General features: G+C 38.3%; 1 protein-coding gene across 2 annotated transcripts; it reads right to left on the reverse strand.

Moving 5' to 3' along the window:
• Positions 1-8,561: 8,561 nt before the first annotated feature.
• On the reverse strand, positions 8,562-27,933 carry OSTF1 (osteoclast stimulating factor 1). Of its 2 annotated transcripts, XR_009420412.1 has the most exons (11): positions 27,771-27,933; positions 17,126-17,172; positions 16,455-16,505; positions 16,308-16,371; positions 15,012-15,065; positions 14,396-14,503; positions 13,896-13,945; positions 13,702-13,780; positions 13,137-13,235; positions 9,850-11,004; positions 8,562-9,009 (listed from the first exon to the last, which is right to left on the reverse strand). XR_009420412.1 is itself a non-coding variant. In XM_059492208.1 (10 exons), exons 1-10 carry the CDS (start codon positions 27,802-27,804, stop codon positions 10,946-10,948), a joined length of 645 nt encoding a protein of 214 aa, XP_059348191.1. In that variant the 5' UTR covers positions 27,805-27,933; the 3' UTR covers positions 8,562-10,945. The 2 variants fall into 2 exon arrangements, 1 of the variants encoding a protein (XP_059348191.1); XM_059492208.1 differs by having other exon boundaries at positions 8,562-11,004.
• Positions 27,934-27,974: the final 41 nt, after the last annotated feature.

A 27,974-nucleotide genomic window follows, 5' to 3' on the forward strand; every position in this document is an offset into this window, starting at 1 on the left:
CTTGCCCATGGATCAGTATTTGCTTTCCAGGGACTGGAGCAGATGTAGGAGGGAGAACTAGGAAGCAGGAAGAACTGTGAGCCAGGAATGAGAAAGGACTTTCAATTGTCTGGGCCAAATTTTAAAATTAAACTACTTTGCTTTCCACGGTCTTCATCTCACTCTTATATACACCAGACACCTTAGAATAGGAAAGTCATCTGGTGGCCAAAGGTCTCCTAGCAGCAAGGGTGAAAACTCCTTTGGGAATTTTAACCCCAGGTTTCAAATCACAGGAACAGAGGACAGTTTGGTTAGGAAGGGACCTGAATGATAATGTGGTTCCAGCCTCCCTGCCATGGTTCCAGCCTCCCTGCCATGGTTCCAGCCTCCCTGCCTTCCACCACATGGCTGAGAAAACCCAAGAGGACCAAGCTTTAGATTCTTCCAATATCACAGGTAAGAGGACAGGAAATCTTGCAGATATTTCCTACCTCACCTCACCTCACTACAGATAATCTAGATGTGAGGTAAACTAGGTGATTCAGAGGACAAATGAGCCTAGCAACACATTGGGTGAATTCATGTGGTTTCTGTCATCTTTTACAAAATGGTAAATGACATTTATATTGGCAGGCAAGTCTGATCAGTGAGTGATGACATTGACCTCTCAGACAAATGGAAATAGATCTTTCACGTAAAGTTGTTAAAAGTTCTGTTAAAAGAAAAGACTGGAAGCTAAGTCAGGAAGGACTGATGTCACCTTTCGTGTTACTGATGCTGCTTAGCAGAACAGGTGAACCCACAGTAGGGCAGCAGATAAAAACAAAGTTGATACTGGAAAGTTGATAGTGGACACAGAGCCATAAAATAAATATTCTTTAGTGTACTGCGTGGCAGCCATAGGTGTCATCCCAAAATGGAACAGGGAGTTTTCGTCCAGGATTCTAGGAAAAGTAGGTGATTTCAGAATATGCTGTCTACAGGCCCAAGGATGTGTGTTGCAAACATATTAAATGGTACAAAATAACACTTTGTATTGCTGGGTTTCACAAAAGAGCTGTTGGAGACGTCTGCTCTCAAATCCATTGGTTTCAGTCATCTGCTGCTCACATAAAAAACAGGCAGCAAGCATGCATGAAGCTATTCTTCTAGAGGTTTACATCAAGTTTATTGAGTCATTTAGAAGTTTCTATATGGTGAGACATAAAAAACAATCCCAGCTATTAACCTCCAGGTGTGAGCTAGCTGGCTTAAGGATGGTGACCCAGGGATATCTACAGAGGGAATGGAAGCTGATCTGATTTTTTTTCATGAATGTAGAAGTTTTCAATCTTTTACAGGGAAAAGATGTGATCAAGAAAAAATAAAAATGACAAAGAAAGAGAATCCTACAGCTTAAATGGACTTTTATTTATTAAAGAATGTTCTTAGCTTCAGCTAAGAACTGGCTTCAGCTTAAAAAAAATGCTGCAGTGGAAATATGCATCAGAGCGTATAAGAGGGCAAAAACACACCCAGTTAAAAATTAGCAGAAAAATGGACCTGCAAGAGCAATAATACACAATCACAGAAAAATGCTACCCCACTGTAAAATCACACTAGAAACAGCAGGTTTGACACTTACAATTTATATTAGTATGAAAAGATTTTGTTGAAATGGTAAAATACAGTCACATGTAAGAATGTAATTTCTAAAATGTGACTATGGTCATGTATGAAGTGTGGCAGTCTTGCAGACTTAAATACCAGTAAAAGGGAATCAGAAAGTTTTGGGGTATTTTTGTCCTTTTTTAAATCAGACCTTTTTCTCATTTTACTTCTGAATTCTTTTGCAGCAGATCAGCCAAATACTGTCACAAAATCTGATTGCTTGGATTGCAATAGGTTCTCTAGCATTTGTGGAGAAAGATTTTAAAGTGAGCTCATAGTGCTGGCTTTGCATTGATATTACATACTGATATCTTTTTCTGCTACAAATCAATAATTTAGTGAAAACAGAATAACATCTCATCCTCATTGGACATAACCTCTTCCCCACACCAAAAACCACAAAACCCCCAAATCCACAACAAATTTATCACCCTCAGTTGCTGTGTGCTGAAAGACACAGAATGGCTGACTTATCCTTCAAACACAGCAAGGACTAGAAAGAACTGGGAAAAGAACAGAGGATGAAATTCATATGTGGAAGCCTGAGCAAAATCACCATTCACTGTTCTCTTGTGGTGTTCTCTTTGCTTCTCCTTCCTAGGTCCTGAACTTTGCACCCTGCTTTCTAAAATACACTCCATTTCCTAATTCAAAATCTTCATTAATAAGAAACGGGATAATAATTTACTATTTCACAAGTTTGCTAATGCAGTCACTGATCTGGTCAACAGTGATTGTAAATTCCAATAAAGCTGGTTTTATACAGTTATTAGGATTTAAAAGGTTTGCCAAAATAGACCTTTCTCTGAGGTGCAAGACATACTTTACACTGTAATTATATTTGAACATCATGCAACATTATGTTGTATATAGTATGAAAATAGATATGCTGGTTCTGAAAATGGGTCCTCTTCACAAATAGCACTATCAGTTTAATGAGTCATCCTGGCCTGTACTGAAAAATTCCATTGTATCAAATTTCTGCAGTCCTACTGCAGGTGTGCTGCTTTTACTTCCTTTGTATTGACACACTCATTTACTTCTATCTCCCTGGAATTTTCTAGCAGTCAGGCTTATCTTCAAACTTTAAATACTCATCGTTAAGAATGTTTATAGACTTTCACATTAAGTAATTGGAAAATACTTCAACATGGCTTCTAAAATCAATGCATTATAATATTCATATAATAATTTTTCCTTGAACAGCTGTCTTGGTTCTCCAGCATCCTGAGCTGTGCTTACTCTAATACCTTCACATGCTTGCTTAGGTGACACCATCCATACTGGCCATGGTCTACTGTGTCTTTCTCAAAAGGCCTCTGGATGAGAACACAAATATTAACCCGTGCTTAAGAAAAGTGCAGCAGAAAATAATGTTTTTTCTAGACATGTGGTGAAGCTGTGCACGTTACATCATGAGAAGGCAATGTGTATGCTCATGGTCCAGATGGTGGGTGAGCAGAATATCATGTCAAACTTTATCAGATTTTTGATGCTTCACAAAAACCAGTCAAACCCTCCTTTGTCCCACTAGAATCACCTGCTCTAGTGCAGAACTCAGTGCAGTTAAGTGTCTGCTGCATAAAGACTGTGCCAAATGCTTACATATGTCAATAATATTAAGATAATGTCAATAAATATTAAGATTAATAATGCAGTGATTTCTCTTGCCTACAAATTATGTCTATTTCTGCCTTTAAAGTTGAGAACCAAGTCATCTTCTTAAGTAATTGGTAGACAGCTTGGAAATCAAATTAGTAGAAAAAAAGTTTTTGTCTTGTTTTAAGGAGAGAGCATCTCGAAACATTGGGGAGCAGGAAATTGATTAACCACAAACCTAAGCAAGGCATGGCTCTTGGCTCTTACCTCTCTTTTCTATTTCCTTCTTCATTTGCTAGGCTAAACAGAAAGGTAATTAAATATAGCATTATATACTTTATGTGAAAAAAGCTGTTTTGCAAGAGTAGTAGAAACAATATGATTGACTTCAGATCGTGTGTGGACTTCTACTCTAAGTCTGGAAATGTAGTCATTTGTTACACTTAGTTACACACCCTGCTCTGCATTCACTGCAAGTTTAGATCATGAGAATACCAGTCAAGTAGGCAAAGACATATTTTTCTAGAGAAATGAAAGTAAACTACTGAAGGATTGTTTAACAGATTTTTGCAAAGTGCCTGGGTCTTTTTTTTTCAATCAAAATTAACAATTTCCACTGCAATCACAGGGGAAACATTCAGGTAAATGTAAGTGTTTATTAAAACTGCTCAATACGGGAAAATGATACACGACTTTTTATTAGGAGAACCAATCAGGACATTGCTCTACAAATCAGGCCTAATTATTTTTACATTAAGAAGGTTATGTCACCCCTAACCAGAAGTTGAGAGACTGGACACAGCTCTTCAGCTTCAGTGTCCTTGACTGCAGCTGCACTTTGCCAAGCCTGTCTGCAGACACTGCACACAGACAGTGAGTTTGTTTGTACACACAATGACCAGGGGCTGCTCAACACACAAAACAGAATTGCAGAGAGAATGTAGTGAGGCCTGCAGAGTTGATATGGAAAACTAAAAAATCACCAAATAGAAAACCATTTATCTCATTAGCAAAGTCCACTTCAAAAGGTAATGGAAGTGATGTGCTTGGATAGATCAAATCAGATGTGTGACCAATTTTTAGAGCACAGCATGCAAGAAATAATTAGCTTACATAACTTTCCTTAAAATAAAATGAAAATGATTGATTAAATAATAAACCTCAGACATTTAGGAACAAAAATCAGTAATATATTATCATACAAGAATTTGGATTAAACTATCTTCTCACACAGGGAAGCGGGAAGTATTACTTTAGTAATGCTCAACAGCTCTTAGTAAGAAGCAGAATTTTTCAACTTGTGTCTTAAAACATGAAGTACAAAGCAGATTTTTTTTCAACTCATGTCTCCAAGCATTAAATTACAGGTATATATAAACACCAGATATATGAAAAAATATTTTTACTTTTCTCATATGAGACTGAAATTCTTTCTTTTAACTTAAGACCAAAGCAAATTCATCCTGGAAATCATAAAGTAACTTCAGACAAACGGTAATTTAAGAAACCAAATTAAACTAAATTTCAGAAAGCCAAAATAGATATGTGCATGCTTTAGGTAAGAAAAAAAGTGCGTGCAGGTAAAAAAAATTTCAGGCTGTCTGTATGGATTTACACAAAATTAATGCTGTTATATTGGTGTGTAGGTATTTAAATAGTGGGCCTTTCTATTGCATTTCCAGAGAGATTCCATATTGCAGTCTCACTTTTTTGCATCTGACACAAGCTTCTGTGCTCTAAGCTTGAGTTTTTGCTTTTAAAAACTTCTTTATTTTTTCCCCTTTTAAAAAATTTCAAGATACTTTTAAAATGCAGTAAGGATATGGCTACAGTGCATTTCAGACAGCCAGACTGAACAAATGGAAAGCTAAGCCTAGCACAAGAACATTAAATTTCATTTAAATTTTCTGAGTACTAGACTGAAATGGAAAGAGTAATAGCTTGTAGGTGCAGCAACTGGTGCAACAGGGAAAAGTGCAAAGCCAGAGTTCAGATAATTAGCAGCTAACAGCCCATAAAACGGAAACATACAACTAAACTGTAGTTTCCCTAAAACAACATTAATAAAACTAGAACCTTTAAGTGGTTACAAAACTGCTGAAGCTGTGTCTGGTGTAGGCTGGCTTCAGTTAAAACTGAATGGAAGTGGCTCCTAATTAAATATGAGCACCACCAGACCCTTTCAACTTATTTTCTCCTCTGTAATAATGGTTTTTCATTTCAAACCCGTTTAGTTTGAATGATCTTGTCGCACCTACTGAAAGTAATTCAAACACTTTCAGCACTAGTTAGAAGAAGCCTATGAAAACTCTTCTTCTGACATTGTCCAAGAGATGAGAAAATATTTGCTGTGGTTAAGCCTCTGAAGTGATTTGAACTTTTGAATTCTTCTCGGCTGACTAGAGAGCACTCTGTAATCTTTAAGCAGAATGAAATTTGGTTGAAATTGTATTACACCATGACTCTCCACTGGTGAAACTCCATGTGGAAACTACCTTTTAGAAAAGTACTGACAGAATTGTAACTGAAATCACATTCTCTGATTAGATGGGAGTTGTCAAAGCTAAAGTAAGTGCTAGCTCAGGCTCTAATCAATCTAAGTTTCTCCTAATTTTAATGGCCACTGCTAAATCTACCTCTAACACAAATGTTCTGGTCAACAGAAGTTTTATTGCTCTTGCTTTCATTGTAAGCACATGTAGGCCAGACATAATTTTTATTTCTTCATTCTTCTTCCATTTCAAACTTACAGCTATGTAGCAGGAATTTTCCAGCATAATGGCTTAAACAGAAATCTTCAGGAAAAATATAAAAAAGAAGTGAAAAAATGATAGATTGAGAAGAATATAAACTAGTTTTTAATGAATTTCAGATTATATGAAATATGCCATCTTTTACCAGAAAAGGGAAATTACATTAAAAATATAGAACTTTCAGTTAAGGAAGTCTGAGTAATTTATTAACACTATGAAACTACTTGTGCTTGTCTGCTGAACAGGAAGGATTAAAATTAAATATAAATTGTGAGCATTTGATTCTAATTTTATGTTGAGCATGTCTGAAGATGTTCAAGACAGACTGAAGATGGTCATTAATTTCACTATGTCCCTGTAGACATTAAGTTAATTGGCAGTGTGACTGCAGTAAAGCTGTGAGCAAAAATATACTCTATTAAGCAACGTAAATCAAGAAAACTAATACAGGTATGTGCTGAGCTAAACAGCAGAGGTCCTCCACTGCCCATGTATCTTCACTGGATTCCTGAGACTTGCTTGAGATTTCAAATCAGAAATATGGCTATATCAAAATTCCAAATGTCCTATTTTCCTGTGGCACTTTGAGTCTTCATACCTGTTTTATATTAAATCTCAATAAATTTCCTTGAAGTTAGAAGTCCATCTCTGGATAAAGACAGAAAAACAGAACAAACATTTACTCTAATGCATGCTTCAGAATTTCAGGGAAAGGAGCAACTCACAAGGGAACAGTGCAAGTTACAGACCCTTTCTGGCTGCATAAACTTGACAAATATAACAGCTGAGTGTTGGCACCCTGCCAAGTTCTGTGCTGCTGCACATTTTAAAAATCCCATCTAAATTACCATCATCTCTGCAAGAGATTCCTTCAGCCTCTGATTTCAGGAGTTGCTCACAACCCTGTTTTTGTACCTGTGTGGGTGAACATTAGCTGTAGCACACTACTTTCCCAGTGGCATTGCTCTCAGGTTAGCAATGTCACAAAGCCACTGAGGAATGTCTTCCAGGAGAACCCTCTGGTGCTCTATGGACTGCTCTACAGAGCTCAAAGGAGGACCACTGACCTTGGCAGGAGGATTAAATATTGATGTGGCTTTCTAGAAAAGGCTGCAGGTGGGACACATCATCTTCAGCATCAACTTTCAGCTGGGAAACAACAGGCAGCAGGTAAATGGACCCTTGGTGTTTCTTTCTGCCACAGGCAGACACTACCACCAGTCCACATTCTGTTCCAGAATTAGTGATGTAAAAATCACTTTTTTCTGAATTCCTTTTGTAGTATTGCCTTATTTTTAGTCTCTATTGGTTTAATGTGTAGCTTCAAAAAAAGCCCAACCAACCAAAACCAAGCCAGCTCTTACGTTTTTATTTAGCAAATTAGGATATTTGATTTTGTATCAAATTAATTTCTTATGAAGATTTCTGTTCCAAGTTCTTCAAAACAATTTCTTCTTGTTCTGTTTTAGGCAAATTACATTTCAGGTGACATGATGTGTATGAGTGGAATTCAGTAAGATGGGGTTGTCTTAGAAAAACAGTATACCAACTTGAAAATTATCAAGAATCCAGTAACTATACTAAAGACAATGCAAGAAATGTCCCACTTTTTCCTTCCATGAAACAGGGATCAAGCATCTGATTCCTCTGATGAAGCCAACAGAAAATTTACTAATTTCTTTTCAAAGAGCCTCAAATCAATCCAGAAATTTCTATTCCCTAGCAGTACAAAATTTCTGATGGGAGCACAGCTGATTTTCAATAGAAAGGCACACACATTAATTTAACCAGAAGTATGAAAGACAGAAAAATCCTTCAATGTTCAGTTATAAGATACCATGAGCCTGAGAACTTTCCGTTCGCTGTTCCTAAATCCCCTCTTTTTCTGATTGTTACACACCTGAATGTACCTGCCTTTGGAAAGTCTTAAAGTCAAATAAGTGTAGTGGTACAAACATAGAAGAAAAGTAGGGAGAGCAAGTAGGTTTGCATAACTACTAAGATTATCAGCTTACTCCAGCTGTAATTTCATCTAGCTGTAAGAAATTTGTTTTGTGTTTTTTTTTTTTTTTAATTTCTGCTTGTTTTTAACTCCTGATAAGATCAAAGTACATACAGTTGACTAATATTGTCCTAAAACACTTCTAGTAAGTTCAGCTTTTATCTGTCTCATGAAGCAGATGACTAATAGCCCATTATTTTTTACTCTGTTCCATGGGGTTTCAACAGTTTCCTTAGAAAGTGGCAATGACTGCAAACAAATTTTTAATTTTTATGTGTGCTGCTTGTGCAAACATCTGACTTTGTAGCATGTAAATAAAATGACCACAAGGTCAGGCTAACTTACTTTCAGCAATCTTTGGTCCTTGATATAACATCAAACACAAGAAACACATTAGTGTCTTCAGGAAAAAGAAGTCCGTGTTAAAAGCTGGAGACTGTTAGAAAATGGGCCACTCAGTTAAAACATTTAGTGTGACATTTGTTTTGGGGTTTTTTTATTTTTTAAAAAATTATTCTGTTGTATTTGTTTTTTTGTTTTTTTTTTTTTTTTAAATCAAAACTTTACTCCTGGAGTTAGACAAAAAGTAATTTATTGCCTGAAAGCTTTCACAGTGATTTGTATTTCACAAGATGAACAGACAGTTTCATAAAGAAAAACAAAGTTGTGGGAAAAAACAAAAAGCAGTAATTTTTGTCCTGGAAAGAAATGACAGCACTCCCTGCGTGCCTGCGATGTAAATGTGCTTCCTTCAGGACTCCAGCAAGACTTTGGGTGCAATCCTTGGGCTCAACTTGTGCTTCTGTCACAACTCCTATGCAGCACTCAGATCTGTCTGCAGAACACAGGGGCTCCTGGCAGCTGTTAATTGCACAGACATGAGCATAACCCCTTCCTTGTAGGCTGCTGAATCCATGGCAGCAGAAGACGTTACATTAAGAGTTATTTATGAATACAGACACTGCCTCCAAAGCTCCACAGAAAAAACAGTGACTTGAGCCATTCCCTCCATGTCCTGTGACACTGAAAAATTTTAAGTTTGTGAGCTTTTTGTTTTTTGCAGGAAAAAGACTCATGCAACAGATACCTGAAGGTTCTTGCCTCTCATTACAGGACTTTAAAGCTTGCATTTTGAAATTGCATAATTTTAATCAACAGTATGCAGCATAACATGCGGTTTAACTATGATAAAAGGCTGAGCTAGTAAAAGAGCTGGCTGATTAAATGAGAAGCAGAACAGTCTTAAATATAATGAGTTATGTTCAACAACTGTTCTAATGAAAGCTAGAGAGAAAAATTGGTGGCTTTGGTTTTTATTTCTTTCCCTCTAGGATCTTCAAGTTCACACAAAATAAAACATCACTGTTCATTTAACCACAGTATTGCATAGGGCTAAAACATTTGTTCTATAGTTTTAACATTTAAACAGTCTAGAATTACATCTGCAAATGATTGCTTGTGCAATGACCCATCTTAAACACTTCTGGTCAATCAAACACTGCCTTCTTTGATAAGAGCTTAACAAGCTTTACTGGCATCTAGTTCTTTGCAGGACGATAAAAAAAAAATCTGGCTCAATGTATTTTTAAAAATTGGAAATTAGGAGTGCTCTAGACTTTTAAAAATATCTTAAATACTTAGTGTGATTTTCATTTATCCCCAGACTTCCACAAGAGCTTTTCATTTATCCCCAGTCTTTCACAAGAGCTTTTTTTTGTCCCTATTTTTCTCCATTTTTTGGTTTTGTTTTAGTATCACAGACTGCTGTGTCAGAATGAATTTGTCAGAAGTCTCTATTAGAGAAGTTAGCAATAAAAAATTGAAAATGAGATTGTATCTCAAATACTTGTAACATTTACTTACCATGACAATAAGAAAGTATCTCTTGGTAATGTGCAATATTCAGCTACAGCTACTTGAGCAATCTGAAGGAAGTTATTTTTTAACTTGGCAGGGAATCTTCAAAGTAGCTGAATTTACTTTCCATTTTTCTTTAATTCACAGGAAGCAGCAATACATTTTAAAAATGTTTATTCAGCTTCAGGTGTCTCTTCTAAAGATACCTGTGGCATATTTGATGCACATCTTCCCTCATTACTTCAAACACACTTAAACTTTGAGGTAATTTAAGACAAGACATAAGAGCACTTGCAAAAAAAAAAAAGCAAAGATCTGTATTAAAAAAATTTTAGGCAGGATAAATAGAAAAATATTCTGTGTTCCTTTCACTACAAATGGTTTCAGCATAATAACAGTTCAAAAAGCAAAATAATCAAGCCACAAAGTCCAAGTGAATTTCTAAAGCAAACCTGACTTAAGCAAGCCTTTCACCTGTGTTACATTTCAGGGACTGGGCCCACAGCAATAGAGAAGACAAAGCACTCCTGAGGCAGATTGTCTCAGGTTATTTTGCATCTCACTTAAGAGGGATGAAGGAAGGGAAAAAAATTTACCAAAATTAAAAACCAAACCTTGCAATGCTGTCTCCCATGCGGGCAAACAATTGCCCCTCTCTACGGCAGCATCTCCATTTATGCCTGCCAGCCAGTACTGACTGTCAGTATTAGCTGCATGAAGGAACATATACCCAGAGGGATTTGGGGAAATGTTAGCAGTGGTGTCCTCCTGTCCCACATGGACCTTTCAGTATTCCAGAAATACAAGGCACTTGCTGGGACGGCCTGAGATGAAACCTGTGAGTTCAGAAGATGGTCCTCTGCCATATTCAATGCTAAAGGTGTGCCACACTTTCTCTATGATAATTCCAAAAAGGAACTCCAACTTAAAATGTGACATTATCTGGCTACATGAAGATTATTCCTTTGCAAGCATGATTTCACCCTCTCATTAATATGCTATACTGCGATACTCTAAGTGAGATATTTTTACAGTTGTAAAGATATGTTTTGAAAATGACATAGGCAATGCAAGTTATAGTTTTCCATATGGAATCAAAAAGCTAATCGGAGTCTTCATCATCAAGGTATTCCTCTGCATTACTCAATGTTCGGACTGTACCTGGAAAGAAAACAAAATTTAAAAAAATTTAAAATACTGAAAATACCAGGCACAGAGGCAACAAGACTGACATAATTCACAGAAGCGACAACCATGTTATCCTACATTTCTGGAACAAGAATAATGAATAAGTTTAAAATGAACCTGCTCAACCATTTTGGGAAAAAAAAGCTAAGTGAAAAAAACGTTTCTCATTTTTAGGAGGAGAAGCAGCAAACGGAGAACAGGAAGAAAAGAAATTGCAGAGCCTTGTGCTCAAGGGGCCATATTTCAAGCAAGTACAAATGACATTTCTTCTGCTCCCCTGTTTAGCGGCACAATTAACACAACCTTTTAATATTTCGACGACATGATTTTAATAATTTTAATTTTTTAAAATGTACTTCAGCAATTGGCATTTGAATATCTGTCTGTACAAGTAAAACATAAATCTGAACATTGGAGACAAAGTAAGCTTCCTCCAATAAAACAGTTTTAGAGATGGACTGTGATAGAAGCCATATGTAAACAGGAACAAGGGAGAGGTGACTGCTGATATAGAACTGAATCTCTGAAAAAGAACAATATTTCACATCCAGACATTGGAAATATTTAAATGCAGAATCAAGAGACAGAAAAATTAAATTAGTGAAAATAACCAAGAAAATACAAAATGTGAGGAAAGTATAGGAATTGGTGGTGTCAGAGTATTATAAAAGCCCAAGTTAAGATAGAAAAATGAACAAAGATGCTAATACTGAAACTGCAATTAGACTGAGAACATCAGCTGTTATATTAAGGCAAGTGAAAAAAGACACGGAGTGAAATTACCAGAGACTGATGACTAAGACAGAGACAAGGGGACTAAGGACAAAAAAGCAGTTAGTCATTGAAACAAAATTAATTTAAAGGGAGTGAAGAAGTAGATTAGTTATGTAGATTAGTTACTTAGCATCAGGAAATAAAACATTGGTACAATTATTGGGACATCAGAAGAGAGATTGTAGGCACCTGTGCCAGGTGCCTACAATCAACAACCAAAGATGAACAAAGTTTTTCTAATAGGGATCAAGTAACTTTAGGAAAATACTATATAATATATATATAATAATATATATTATATATACATATTGCCCTTTTTTAATACTCCTTTCTTAAGAACTAAGATTGGGAGAAAAAATTTGCCACGTTTCTGGGAAATCCTGATTTCACCTCTGCTAAAGAGCAGAACAGTATTTTTGCTGCAATTGCTCTTCCTGGCCTTCTAAAGTTGCAGTCAGCTATTCCTCCATTTAATTACCATAACCTCTAGGCCCCTACAGGCTAGCATTCCCTCTGATCTCACTAGGCCTGTGAGGATGCAATTGCTGTATTGCATATCCCACCAAACCTGACTGTAACCCTGCCTGTGTTTTCAAGTAATTTCTTATTCCACTTAAGAGTTTCCACCCTTACTTCAGCCTCCTGAAAGCTACAGGCAATAGTACTTACAGAATACTGAACAATTCAGTCTTTAGCTTTTTAAAATAGCCTCTTTAACTCTTTTGGACAGGGACACTATGCTATTTGGAGAGATGAAGACAAGTGGTAGGCAGTGAGACTATTTTAATTAACACCTGAAAGCATTCTTTATTTCTCGGTTAGACAGTCACTCAGAGACACATAGAAAAAAGAAAGTAAGAAAAAAATTAGCAGTAAGAAAAGGAGGATCACATGTTGGCGCTTCTTTGGCTTAAGTTTGGAAGAACAGACAAGCACATGGAGAAAGACAGAACATTGTTTTATTCTTGCACCCTATCCCTTTTGGTATGTTACTTTTAAAATAGTTTCTATCCTTGCATTAATTTTGTCTGAAGGGCCAGTCTTCTATTTTCATCTCTTCCCTTAGTATTTTCACACCTTCTGAACTCTTCTGAACTCTTATGCCTCTTGCTGATACAAGGTGCCATTTTCTGTGGAGTCAGCAGCATGGCATATGATAAACCATCTTCCTACCGTAGCTCTAAACTAACTCTCTCAAGCAAGCCCTTCCAGACACAAGTCTTAGCCCACGTACCTCCCAAATGGTTTTTATGGCTATCAGTATATTGGTATTTGACTAAAGTATTATTTCTCCAAAAGTAAAATTATCAGAAAAACAAAACCAGAAATACCTGCACTCTGTTTCTTCTTAAGCAAGGAAGCACAAGCTGCGTTCGTTGCCATATCTAAAGCCAGTTTCTTCTCGTTGTTTTTCAGATCTGTTCTTGCCCCTTCATGAGGAAAAGTTTAATCAGAAATCACAATCCCAGTTATTTCTCAACCAATGCCATTATGATATGACTTTCACTAATGTGGGTAGAATAGTAATAGACAAGGGAATCTGAGCTACTGACTGCTCTGAAGCAGACCAAAAGCTATGGATGCTCTTGCATAAGCTACAGTTGTTTAGGAAACTTGCTGGCTGCTCTTCCTTTTTAAGAAGCAGATGTCATTGCTGTTCTGGGGTTAAAGTGCCTGATTTTGTCTGTAAAGCAGGATGAAATTATCTTGAGGTGAGATGTCTACCTTCCAAACAGCTGCCAGAATTTTCTGCAAGACTTTTCCTGCAAGTCAGGCAGGTGAGCTGGCTAAAGACTGTAGCTGAGTTATACAGAAACACTTAAGAAATACAAATTAAACAACATTCAGGAATCTAGTCTCTACACAGATTGTCGAAACCTTGGTGAAGATCTTTACCCTTTTCCAGCAGCATCTCTACAATATCTGCATAACCTTTCCATGCAGCAGCATGCAAAGCTGTGTCTCCCAATTTGTTCTGTGGAGTTAGAGGGAAAAGCAACAGGATTAAAATGCAGCAAAAACCCTTTCAGCTTCTACCAAAGGTGAGTAACATCACGCCTCTACGCTAAGGGTCTATGGGTTCAACCTACCTGCTGGTTTAACTCTAGGTTTGCCTGGGCAAGCAGCACATCTACTACATCTGCAGGGAGAGATGGCAAGAGAAGAATTTAGTGGAAAGGAATTATGCTGTTTTTGCATTCATTGTAGTTAAGATTCAACAAAAGACCAATCAAATCAGCTAATGAAAATCTGTAAATCAGACTGCATTGAGCAAACAACAATTAGTCACAAAAAATGCTTCTGCATGAAGTACCCCAAATAATACTGCATTTCTTTTTGATCTGTCCTCCTTCCACTTTTCCTCTAAGTTACACTAATGAGCTTGCCTGCTTCAAGAGCAACAACAAAACACACAGCACTTGATAGAACTGAACCTACCTCCTAGCCTGATTTTTATTAAAGAAATAAAAAATAGAATTACATGGAAAAAAAACTGGCTTTATTATTTAGCACTACAATTTTATCAATCAGCCTAACAAGCATAACAAGAAAACCAGACAACAATAATTTCAAATTAATGCTCTGATACCTTTATGGCCTCCATGGCATGCCCAATACAGAGCTGTGTTTCCAGCTTTGTCTAAACCATTGACACCGACTCGATTATCCAAACACTCTCTCAACCAGCTCAGGTTGCCTGAAAGACAAAATCAGTTTTGATTATTGTTTTTTCTTTGGAAAGTTAAGAGAAGCATTACAGGTAAATAGTACTGTCTAAATGGTGTCAGTCTTCCCATTAACTTATGAAGAGAGGAAGCGATTAGCAGCAATTTTTAATTCACTGAACAACCACTCATACCTAGTCATAGCAAATCATGACAAAGTCATACTAACCAGTACCAAATATCTTTTCTCCTATTCCCAGAAGACCTTTATATCCTATATATATACACCTATATATGTAGTTCAATGGATGGTACCACCATTCCTCTGTGTATAGACAGAGCGGCAATTCCACCAGGCAGTATCTCACCTTTTCAAAGCCATAAAACTTACCAAAAAACTTGCTCAAGAAACAAAACAACCAAAACAAGTAGAACATCTTAATTCTAAATATATTATTATTACTATTACTCTCATTATTATTACAGTAGAAAACAAGCAAATCATCCTTTGGCATCACACAACTAAAACACCAAACATACCTCGTTTGGCAGCTTCATGCAGTGGATTATCAATAGACTCTGCTTGCTCTGCCACTGAAACGAAAGAGTAAATTCTAACTACTTCTGAAACATGTACTTGAAACCTGTGTGGAAAAAAAGCGTACTTGATTCTAAAATGAAAACAGATTTGTGAGTGACAGACTAGTGAGACGCACTTTAATTTCCAGTGTATGGGAAACTAATTCAGAGAAAACCTTGTGAAAACTTCAAACAGCATCACGTTGCACAAGTGGTCTAAGAAGACGTGTTCCTAGTACTCTTTGTTCTTAAGGTCTGCAAAAGCTTCTGTTCTGCTTATACATGGAATTTTTGCAAATGTGCGGACAGAGACACCACCCCAACCCTGGTCTAAAACTGAAGCCTTACAAATAATCTCAATGGGAACATGAATTAAGAGATTTTTGGGTTTATTTTCAATATTCACTTCAATATTCAAAAGAAATTTGAATGTAGATATGCAGCATGTATAAATTAGCCTTCTTGCATATTAACAGTGCATGATCTCTGATCTCTGGCAGACAGCAAGAGTAGAGTCAGTTTGGAAGTCACAAACTAAAGTGAAAATTCATGCAGCCTCAATGATTACACCACAGATTTCTATTAATATATTTCTACTAACTACAGGGCAGGGAAACAGAGCATTGCTACCATAATGTCTCCTACTGAAGAAGGGACAACATGAATCAACCTAAGTCATATTGGCAGCTGTGATGCAATCTGTCATGAGACACTGCTACTCTGTCTACAATTCCTGGCAGGACTTGGAGGAATTGTGTTGTGTTGTCTGTACTGATGGCTTTTAACAGTGATTTTCGTTGAATCTGAAAAAGCTGTTTCTATTCAGTCCAAACACACATGGGATATTTAACGTGGTGCAAACCCCAAGAAACCAACATTTTCTGTGGCAGAATATATTCACTAAAAAAACCACAAAAGGCAAGCAAAACTCCATCCTTTAGATCCAAGTGTTCTTCTCCTCAAAACTTGAGAGTATCTCAGTATCTCTGAAGAGCATAACCAGAAACATGAACACTCAGCAAACCCAAACTGTCCCTAGGTTATAAAAATACAAGACAGCTTGTGCACTGCTGATGTAGTGGTACCTACAGTGGTTACCACTGGTAACTGCTACTGCAGATGGATGTATTCTAAAATACATGGTGGAGTACTGTTAAGCACCAATACTGTGGTCTATTTTTGAGATGATGTCTTTTTATTTAGTGATTTCCTTTAATTGTGAATGATCTTACCAAATAAAAATATTCTAGACTTTACCATAGTTGCTTGGAATTAGTCCAGTTCTCCCCTTACAAGTTCCTTTCCACCAATTTGTATCACTCTGCAGAAAAAAGGGAAAATATTTTAGATAGGATATATTGCATCTCAGAAATATTCAGTCTGTATGGGATGTCTTAGACTCACCATGTCTGAGATGTAAATGATATCTCCTTCTTCAAAGTACAGTTCATCTGGCTTTAATAAAAAAAAAAAAGGAAACAAATATATCTGAATGTGTGTATGTAGGAAAAACAAATGCCTGGATAAGTCAGAATACATTCACCTCTTCATTCAAAAGAATGATAACTCAAATTCTCTATCACCGAGACAACAGCCTGACAGTCCATAGTTCGACTTACTTACAGCTAACTTCCTGGATCACTAACTTTCCTAACAACACAGGAAGACTGTGGCCTTTCCAACAAAGCACTGTGCATAGGAAGCAGTGAAATATCTCTTAGGTTTGTCAACTTCATTTGGGACTCTTTTTGGTTGGTCCCAGTTCTCCAGATCTCTTAGGTGTCAACTATCATTGCTGTCTTTGGCAGAAAAAACAAATTATTCAAGATTTCTGATCCTTGATTGTAGGTAACATACTACAGAAGAAAGCATGCTGCTTTTAAACAGAGCTGTTCTTAAAAGAGACTTATGATTAATCAGACAGTTTTATTCACATTAAGAATGAGTATCCATCAACAGTTTATTAAAATTTAAGTACAGTAAGTCTAACATGCCAATAATAGCAGAATTGAAGAAATATTATGGACAAGGTTAAAAGCAAGATTCTCAAACTGCTGAAGTAAAGATGTACTTACCGTTCTGGGCTCAAACGTATACAGGGCCCTGAATACTTTAACCTGCCCTAAAAAAAACAAAACAAAACAAAAAAACCAACCCAATTAAAAAGACAGTACCAGTACCATGCCTTTAAATCCAAATACATTCCTTTAAGCTTAACACCGGTTCCTGAATGAATTTGTGCTATCAAAGAACATCAGGTTGCTGAGTATCTGCATCGTGAGTTAAAAAACCCAGCAACATGGGTTATGAAGGAAACTGGCCACCTGATCAATTACATCTAAACAGCCTCTTCTGCACACTTAATACAGTCTTTACAGCTCACTGGGTAATAGAAGTGCTGTCATTGATTTCTGAGGAAAAGAGTAATTTCACTCATATACACACTCACACACTCATACTGTAGGGAACCTTCTTGTATGTACTTTTATTACTAACATCGAATCTGTCAAATGACAAAGAATTAAGGAAAGAAGAAATAAACAAACCAATGATCAATGACACCAACATGTTCTTACACTTACTTGCAGTCATTATTAGGAAAATAATGCAGTAACACAGAACTCATAAAGAAAAAATGACAAATGGTCACAGAGCCCTATTTAATGTACAACTGATGTCCTGTTCAGATGCTTAACACAAGGCATAGGGTTTGCAATTCCAGTAGGTGGCTAACAGATGCTTTAATAGGGCACTTTCAAAGGGACGGACACCAGCATTCAAGCCAAGAAAAAATAACCTGAATGCAGAGAGCTTTAAATTAAAATGAAGGTTCCCTACAAACTTTTTTAAAAATTCAAAAGGTACTTTTCAAGAGCATGAACAGAAAGTACAAATATAGAAGAAACATGTATGTTACATAATTTAATTAGCCGAGCTGCTGGAGTCCATTGGACTTACTAGAGGAATATATTAGGCAGACTGCTCTGTATTGTTTACTTTTAGGTATCTGAAGTCCTAAGTATGTACCTTTATTTACTTTTAAATGTTCTAAACTTGCAAGTGTAGGTTACACACAGGTTCTTACACTATATGTGTTTATATACATTAACTTGTATAAAATTGCAGAGTTTGATCTATCAGGAGAATGTGTTACTTAGGTCACATTAGGTCCAGACTATTTTGTCTACTCAGAGAAACTGATGAACTTACTACCAAAGGCCATACAGTAAAATAAAGTGTACACATGCAATGTTTTGTGTTGTTTATTAAACGGAGATAAGCAAGTAAAGACAGAGTAGGTCTCAAGAACAAGCCTTTACATTTCTAATTAAGAACCATCATCTCTAGAATTTTGTCCTTTTTTTTTCTACTAGATGTAGTCTTTATTATCCCTTTAGTATCTAAAATCCTACCCACAAAAGCAATCATTTTAGAATGCTAACTTAAGGGCTTTTATGAGATTCTGGAGGTGAATATGCTAACCTTGAGAAAGGAGGATGGTACCCAACTGCAATTTTGCAGCATCCCTTGGGGTGGCTCTTAAACTATATTTTCAAATGCTTCTGGATATTTCCTAGCAACAGTAATGCCAAGATACACTTGCCAAGGCATAACAACTAAGCAAGACGTTTCTTAGCTCTCTATTCTCAGGCTTTTTTGTGACTGAGTGTACGTAAAACTACAAAAATAAGATGAATATGTGTAAACACTTTGCCAAGTGCATGTAGATACTGTACATATTTCTTTTCCCAATATGTAATTGCTCATCCCAGTTCTAATTTTTAACAGCAGGAATTAGGTTTCGCTTTATTGGTTGGCTCTCTCTTTCAGATAGCAGCCATTTCCTAGACATAAAAGGTCCAACACTTCTCAAACCTTTGTCCCAGAAACAAAATACTTCCAACTGCGGCAACTGCTAAAAAGAATGAAACCTGAGTGGTTTACTACCTATACAGAGATGACGAACAGGGACAGCACACAGTAATGCATCCTGGACCAAAGAGCTTTAGCATGAAACGTGAACTGCAGCTGGGGAGAAGCTAGCAACAACGACAAAAAACCCCAAAAACCAAAAAAGAAAATAACAAAGAACAAGAAATGACACAACAGGATGGAAGACAGGAGTACTGACCCTCCTCCTGGGCTTTCTCATACAGAAGACACAAAAACAAAAGACAGAACTGCACACTAACAACTATGGAGACTGCAACCATCATGCACCCATCTTCAGTGTTTAATGTAAGTAAGAGGAGGAAATGGACAACAAAAGGGAAGAGTGAGAAATATTAAAAGGGGAAATGAGAAGATGGCAGAAGACAGGGAAAAGGAGAAACGTGCATTTGTGTGTTTCATGTGTCTTTTATACTAACATACTGCATATGTGCCAACAGATTTTCTAAAGCTATCACACCTGTGGAGGCAAAGAAAATAGGAAACACCGATGCTGATTACAGTATGGCTAACACATTGTGTAAACAAAATTAATTTTTCATTTGTTTGTGGGGCTTTCTTAAATTGCATAAACCTGAAACAGGGAGTTACTTCCCCAAATGTCCAACTGTAGTGTCATAGACAGACCAACACATGCTAAAACACTCTTCTGTGATGAAATACAAAGTACAGATCTGCATCTCTAGAACAACAGATCTCGTTAATATTAATTTCACAGTACTTTATATTGAAGTTAAACACTGCTCATTACTGGCATTGATATTTCAAAAATTTATTGATAAAAAGATATTTAGCCTGTTCACTTTGCTTTATTTAAGAGCTTAGAACAAGTGGACTTTAGCATTTGTAAATTTTGATTTTTTTGTTACCAAATTCTAATGCAACTTACAGTCTAGAGGATTAAAATAACAAAATGTTAGCATGCAAAGGGCACATCAGACTTGAATCCTAGTTCTGCAAACAAGAGAAATTGTATTTTATTAGGCACATGGGTGCCTAATCACAGGGAGTTTTTTTATCTAGCAATAGCTATCACTAGGCATGCAGACAGAGCTTGCATTGGCAGTAATTTTTGCTTTGGAGGACATAAAAAGATAGAAAGTGCCTGAGGTCTTCCTCTGTTTCCACTTACTACCATCTCTCTAGCACAAACCACGTGTCAACATTCCCATAGGACAGTGAACCAGTAATTAGCACAGATTTGAACTTATCAAAGTAGACTGACTGCACCTCCCCACAACATACTTTTAAAGGACAAAGTAACTAGAACACAGAGCACATGTACTTTTTTAAAATTTCAAGGCATCAGGCACACATTAACTACTTTATTCTCATCATGATTAATGAGAGGAGTTTTCCTTTTAAAAACAAAGCACATGGAAGCACAGGGCAGTGACAGGTCCCACAACAAATCTTTTCCTAAGCATAGGGACAGATTCAAAGGGGTCTTCTTTTCAGTCCTGTTATGCCTTGGTCTGCTCAGTGGGTTTAGGGGAAGGTTGTTTGAGTCATTTAGAGCAGTGTACAGGAGAAAGAACAAAAATCTTCAATAACAAGCCTTTACATGCAAATTTTCAGAACATTCAGGTAGAATTAGATACTTCACAAATTTTAAAGCAAAATTCACACAAACTAAGGCACTTCAGAAACTTTAACTTAACCAGATACAGGTCATTTACTAAAGCCTTGATTGGAATTTTTTCATCTGGTTTACCATATATTTCCAGAAGAAGTTAGGAGAAGAAATACAGAAAGAAAGGATAAGATAACAGAAAGAAATCACCACCTATGGACCCGAGGACAAGACTAGCCATTTTGATGTCCACATCAAAGTGACAGCCACAACCTTGATCCACAGGGAAAATCCCATGAAACACAAAGTTAAATGTATTATTATATGCTCAGGTTCAGGTGGGAATTACCAGGTATCTCCAAGGGGGGAGCAGAAATTAACACTCTCTGATATAACACTGTGGATCATCCGCAGTTGTCTCTGGTGGGAGGCCTCAGAAATTGGTCTGGGGCCTGAATGGTTTATGGCACCTTCTAAGATATGACAGCTGCCTTTCAAGTCAGTGTAGCTGAGCTGGTTATACCCCACCAGCAGGGATGAATATCTTCAGCCTTAGTGTGAATGTCTGACACCTTCCTCACAGAAGGGAATTTTCACACCTGAGCCAGATGAGTAAGGGAAGACATGATAAAACACTTATAGCCTCTTCCCTTATCTGGCTCAAACCCCAGTTTCTTGATAAACACGGGCTGATTTGTTGTGGCCATCCTCTGGAGTTCACACTTTTTCCACCTGATCTTCCACATCATCAGCAAAGCACACCCTGCTTTTGCAAATTTGAGACAGTCACTAGTAATATTTTAGTCTCACAAATCCCAAACTTTAGTCATAAGACTGTCTTCTCCCTTCTTATGGAATTTGCATTAAACGTATGCAAAACAACTACTTCACAAGCAAAAAGTGTAACTTATTATCCATACTGAATAGACACAAATACTCTTAGCGTACAAACCTCCACTCTCTGTAGCTAGCAACATAAAACTAATGTCAGGTTGGGCCAACCCCACACCTTTTAATTTATTTTGAATAACTTACCTATAAACTTCTCCAGCCTTTCTGAGGAAGGGAAACATGCAACTCATAATTCTAAAAGGATCCTTTCCCTGCTAAGCGCATAAAAGCAATGAAGCAGAGAAACTAAACAGCAATGACAGCTTAAAAACGCAGCTTCTGATACTGAAGAGAGATACCAGCACTGCTTCACAATGCCAAGTAATTAAAAGACCTCACAAAACCAAACCACCATTTTCTAAAAAGACTGAAAGATTTTCGTTTTCTTCTTACAACTCTGAGGTCTATTTTTAATCAATTGCAGTATCATTAACAGAAGACTGCTTCCAAAGAAGTGCTAAGTAAGGAGCACAGCAACAAGGAGTTACTGTTTCTCTCACAGTGACTTTTTTTCCCCACTTCCTTTCAGTTCCTTTACTCTAGCTTCTCCAAACCGCCACAAGCATTAGCATTAAAATCCCCTCTACCACCAAAACATTCTCCACTCTCTTATTTGCTTTCAACCCACCTAATGAAAAGCTAAAAAAGAAAAAAAACACCAAAACCTGACCTATACCTGCACGGCATTACTTATTTAGGCATTTGTGTTAGGCTGAAATTTCAGCACCAAAGGGGAGATAATGAATTTCATTAGCTGTCAATTAACATCACATCCTCAAACATAAAACCACCCCAACACAGTCCTTGGTTCAAAACACGCATATTTTAAACAAAATAATGATAAATCAACGTTTACCAAGGCTTGGCCCCATTGGACTGATATGAGTCTTTTGTTAGCATCTGCTGTAGACTGCCATAATCAAATTTCACTGACTCGAATAAGGTGCTACTATTTAGATATTGATCCTGATGCAGCATCTTTTCATTAGCTATATTAAGACTGAGTAGCTCAAGACTACCATAAAAATCGCAATAACTAACTCAAGATGAATTGACTCACTGAGTGTCACAAAGCATTGTCAGTGCCTACAGTACACGGAGGGATAATTTCTGTGCTGTAGAAAATCAGAATTGACTATGGTAGTCTACAGTTAGTTAAAAAACCACAAGTCTGTCAACCTCTTAAATGGTTCAAGCTAATCCTAGGCTCTCATGGGCCACCTTTCTCCTTGCTGCCAGAAAGCTAGACAGAAACAGTTCATAATCAGTTACTCAAGCACCAACTTGATTGAAAACAACTTAACCTGAACTCCTACCTGTAGCAAATGTCCCAAAAGGTGAAAATATGCAAAGCCTGTTCCAATATCTGACAATCAATTTCAGTGACGAAATTTTCCTTAATGTTGAACCTAAACTTGCATGGCACAACTTGAGGCCATTTTTTCTCATCTTGTCACTTGGGACAAGAGAAAAGCACACACCTTTGAACAATCTCTCTTCAGACTGACATAGAAAGAAACAAGGTCTCCCGCGACTCCTTTCCTCCAGGACAAACACCCCCAGCTCCCTCAGTTCACACCACCTACTCTCCAGACCCTCCATCAGCTCCGCTGCCCTTCTCTGGAGTCTCTCCAGCACCTCAACGTCTTTTTTGTAGCGAGGGGCCCAGAAATGGACACAAGACTTTAGGTGCAGCCTCACCACCCAATACAGGGGGACAGGTACTGTCTGCTGTCCACACCACTTTTCATGCAGGCCAGGATGCCAGTGGCCTTCTTGGCTACCTGGGATGGCTCATACTCAGCCAGCTGTTGACCAACACCCTCAGGTCCTTTTCCTCGGCAAGCTTTCTGGACTCTGCCCCGAGCCTGTAGCATTTGGAACTGGAAAACAAGGTGCTTTGCACACAAGTCTCCAAACAGGTACAGAAGTACTGGAAACACTTTTGACAGGAGTGCCATTTGTACTTTGGCATTTTGCTCACCGACACAGCAGAGTCCAATACAGCATTTAAGGATTGCCACAATGGAGACAGAAAAAGGTGGAGCCTCCAGTGTTTAGAGAACCATCTTCAACTTCTAAGTAACGCTTACCAGAAAGGGGAAGTGAACACAGAGAATACATGTTGGGGGAGGGGTAGAAGGGCATACTAAAAAATGCAAAGGACAAACTGATGCCAGCCTAGGTGACAAACTGAGGTATCCAGTAACAATCATGGACTGCACTAATCAGTATCTGGAATGGAAGGAACAAATGCCATTTCGTTAGAGAAAATCAGAAGTAAAAATATTCTCACAGAAAATATAAGAGAACACAGTCTCACTGGCATAGCCTGATCTGAAATCCTCTGTTTTTCATCAATTGCATTTTTATGAATACCAGCATGCCTTCACTTGCAGGAAGCTTGCTGGAGGTCCCAGCAACTTGCAGTAATAAGAGGGTTTGAGGTTTGAAATGAAAGTTTATAATTCATATTGAAAGCAGACTGGGAACTGTTTAATTGTTTCTCTGACGTTTTTCTCCCTTTAGACCTGATGACTGCAGTATAATCCCCCACATCCACATGCTCACATCTTCTTAGCTAACAGAAACCTTTCTTTGAGTACAGAAGAAACCCAAACCACCATCACTTATGTCAAATTTAAGCCAACTGCCGAGGCCTTAGGCATGTGACTCAATGCAAGTGTTCTGCTCCTGTGAATGCTGTCACAGCTCCTACTTCACCTTAGAACTAAGGTGAACTTGTTTATGACTCAAACTAAGCATCTATGTCAAGAATCCTACTTTTAACTCTGACAGCTACTAGCGGGAGAAAAGTCAACAAGTCTGCATTGTGAGGTAGCAACCCTTTATGTTAAATCCTTATGTTTCCTCCTGCCTCCCTGTCAACTGGAGTAATTGAAAACTCTAATTTCCTTGGTACAAAGGCTGGTCTTTCTCTATAGAATATAAATGTTGTCTCAACTCTAGGCCAGGATCAACAAACCTTACCGTGAACATGAAAGTAAGACTTTTTAAAAATATCAGTACACCCCTTCGGTCTCCCCAAAAGCTTTTGCTGCACACTATATAAGGCTCTAATCAAAAAGGCATCACCAGATAATTAGCACTCTTCAAGAAAACACTGTTTAAGTAACAGACAACTAAGGAGAAGCCATTAAAGCTTGTCAAATCCAAAGGACTTAATCCTGTTTGTTAACAGGATTAATATCCAACATGATATGAACTCTGCAAAGAATAATGTAGTTTGAGACATCAACAGATTTCTTAAAAGATGGAGGGGAAGCCCTACTCTTGCATAATGCTGAAAGAAAAAAAAGTATGTTTCTGCTATTTTCAACATCCACTCCATTCCATTTTATTTTTGATAGTGAGTCTAAACAAAAGCTACAGCTAGAAAACAGTAACAATACAGAGTTACACAGGAAAAGTACAGTACTTCTTAAAAAAAGGCCTGAAAACCCTATAAGCTAAAAGACATTTAGAGTCTCTATAAACAATCTTGTCCCCTTACCCAAGGGCTGACTACAAACCCAAAAGACTAGCTCAAGTTTTCAGAAACACAATTGTCTAACATATGTTGATTTCAAAACCATTTCTGTAACTGAAATCCTTAAGTGCTGTGCACACAACAGGATTCACAGAAAAGCAATCTGTCAGAAAAAATGGTCTCATGTACTGAAGAAAACGACAGTGTCACAGCTCGTTGATTTTCCCCCTTCATATCACCTCTTTTCCCCACATTTTTAAAGCACTAAACTCAGGTCCAAAATCCTTGAGTTGACCAGTGAAGACTCAGTGTTTTAAAAAGGAAATTTATTTCACGACATATTTTCACTTCCCCACCACCAAAATATTTCCCTCTTTCTCTGTCCAATCTGCATCTCCTATTTCCCAAACACAATGGAATGAATGACAGAAACTAATGTCTGGTTTTCTCCCCCGTTTGTCCTGCACTTTCATAATTCATAAGCAATGCAAGCAGGCTTGCTGTTTCCTGACAGAGCTTACAGACTTGATACCTAATAACCAGTGAAGAAAAATCAACACAACAGCTTGGCCAAAGGCACCAAAACACTCGAGTAAATGCAGTCAAAATGCCACTGAAAGAGACAGCCTTCCACTGCTGTAGAAACTGTCACCATATGAAGTTCCTATATTTATGTCTTTAAATAACATCTATCTATAACCCCAAGAAATTCAATTACAGTACCAAAGGTGTACTATCTGTATTCTGCGTTAACATACAGAAGTCAGACATGCAACTGCAGAAATACTTAAGTATGTGAGAAGGCAGTGCCTTTCAGAAAAATGACTTTGAAAAAATCTGACAAAACAGACACCACTAAATTTTCTCTCCTCAAAAGTCAGGGATTTGGAAAAATGAGTCTTATTACCCTTAATCGGCTCTGAAAGTCGCTAGCAATACAATCTTACTTTCTTACTTTGTTCCTTCTCCTATGAATTTCCTTTTGCTGTGTCAAGCACTCATGCTGGAAAACCAGCTCAGCAAGTTCATCAGACATAAAAATAACCTTACATAGACATACAAATAAATGGACATAAAAAGTAGAGAGCACCATCAGCTTGTCACGTAACTAAATGGAACAGAAAGGATGGTGGGGGTAGGGAACACGTCCCTTTGATGACAGTCCACATTTTATCAGATCAGGCACACCACAAACTGCACCCCACCAAACTAGGGAGAGAAACCTAGCTTTGACAGAACATGTCTGAGTCAGTCTGAGAGCTCCTGTAAGTTAGTCAGACCTACAGCCTCTAACTCTTAAGAAACTTACGTTAAATTTGACTTATCTCCTTGAAAAACAGAAAACTGAGTTACCAACTTCATCGGAAAATCCCATTTTTCAAACCTATTCAGCTGTGAAACACCACATCCTTTCAGAAGCCTGCAGACTTCCTCAGTACTGATTGTTTTTGGTAAGGGTCCACAACAGCAATGCTTTTATTACTGTTTTTTTCATTTCAAGTAAGCTGCTTTCAAAGCAGCTTAGCAAACTACAGGGAGAGGAAATTCTTATGAGGCTGAAATTACAGCCAGAGAGCTTTAGCAGATTTTGCTTCTGCAGGCAGGATGAGACTGATGGTTTAAATGGTCTAAACTTGTTTCTGCACTTACGTGACTTCAAATTAAAAATCTGTTTTATAAGCTGTCTAGTTAAAATACTCAATTAGGCTAAGCATTTTTTTACATGGGCATTTCAAACAGTATTCCAAGTGCAAAAAAAGTTGAAGTTTGGATGTACTTAGGTATCAGACAGTCCTGGTTTGGGAGATGTCACAGTGGGTTTTTAATTTCTAAATAAGAATTTAAGCTCTTACAGTGATGGATGATACAAACCATGATAAACAGCCACTAAATTTTCCAGATCAATTCCTTACTTAAAAAAAACCCCAAACCCTAAAGCTAATGGTTAAATTTGTCACAGAAGAATGTATATTTACTTGAAAAATGCCACTTCTATTCTAAGATTTAAAACTGAGCAACTTCCAATGGCTTTTCAATTTATTTTTAGAAGAAGCTAAGGTTACTATTAATATTTCAGAAAATTGGCTTTGCAGTGAATTTTTCTGATAAAAACACAGGTGCAACACCTTACACATTGAGGACTAAATGCACTAGAAAGGGTGATGTGCACATTGACACCAGAATTTCCAAGAGCACATTTAGAGTTTGGCTGTTAGGAGTCCTACAAGGGAAGACAGTAGATTCCAACTGTAAAGATGAAGAATGTTGCATGCGACTACACTATAAAACTGGTTTTATGCGTTAGTATATTGCCCATCCGAGCAATCACGAGACAAACCTCGGAGCACTTCAGCGCTGTTAGTTAAAAGGGTAAAAGGCTTCCTGTGCATTTCAGGCTACGCAAGCAGCTCCCGGAGGGCCACCGGGCCCGGGCACGCCACGGCGCCAAGTGCCACCGCCGGCCACCGCGGCTCCGCGCTGCCGGCGAGCGAGCCGGGGCCGGAGGGCTCCGCCAGCCCGTGACACGGGGAGCCCGTCCTGGGCGATGGCTCCGAACGGGGGGCATTCCCCAGCCTTCTCCCGAGCCAGAGCGGGCGCGGGGTCGGGCCCAGACCCGGCGCCGAGGGCAGGGTGCCGGCCTTCATGGCGGCAGGGTGCGGTCCGGAACGGAAGGACGGCCGTGCCCGCTCCCACCCTCGCCCGGGCTGCTCGAGAGCGCAGACCCGAAACCCAAGCCATTCACGTGTCGGCAGCAGCGGGCTGCCCCGCGCCCCGCACGGCGAGGACGGGCCAGGCCGCTCTGTCCTTCCCTCACCTGGCTTGGCCGGTTTAGGTGGCGGCTTGGACATGGCTGGCCTAAGCACGGACGGGGGAGCGGCGCGACGGCGATCGGCTGCCCGGGCGCGGCCGGCGGTGAGAGGCGGCGGTGCGAAGCCCGGCAGTCCCCGGGCGCAGCGCGGCGGCGGCGGCAGGAGCCGGGACGAAGGGCGGGTCCCGGCCGGCCCCGCCCACCCCCGCC

The sequence above is a fragment of the Ammospiza nelsoni genome, chromosome Z (genome assembly GCF_027579445.1).
Source record: "Ammospiza nelsoni isolate bAmmNel1 chromosome Z, bAmmNel1.pri, whole genome shotgun sequence".
NCBI lineage: Eukaryota > Metazoa > Chordata > Aves > Passeriformes > Passerellidae > Ammospiza > Ammospiza nelsoni.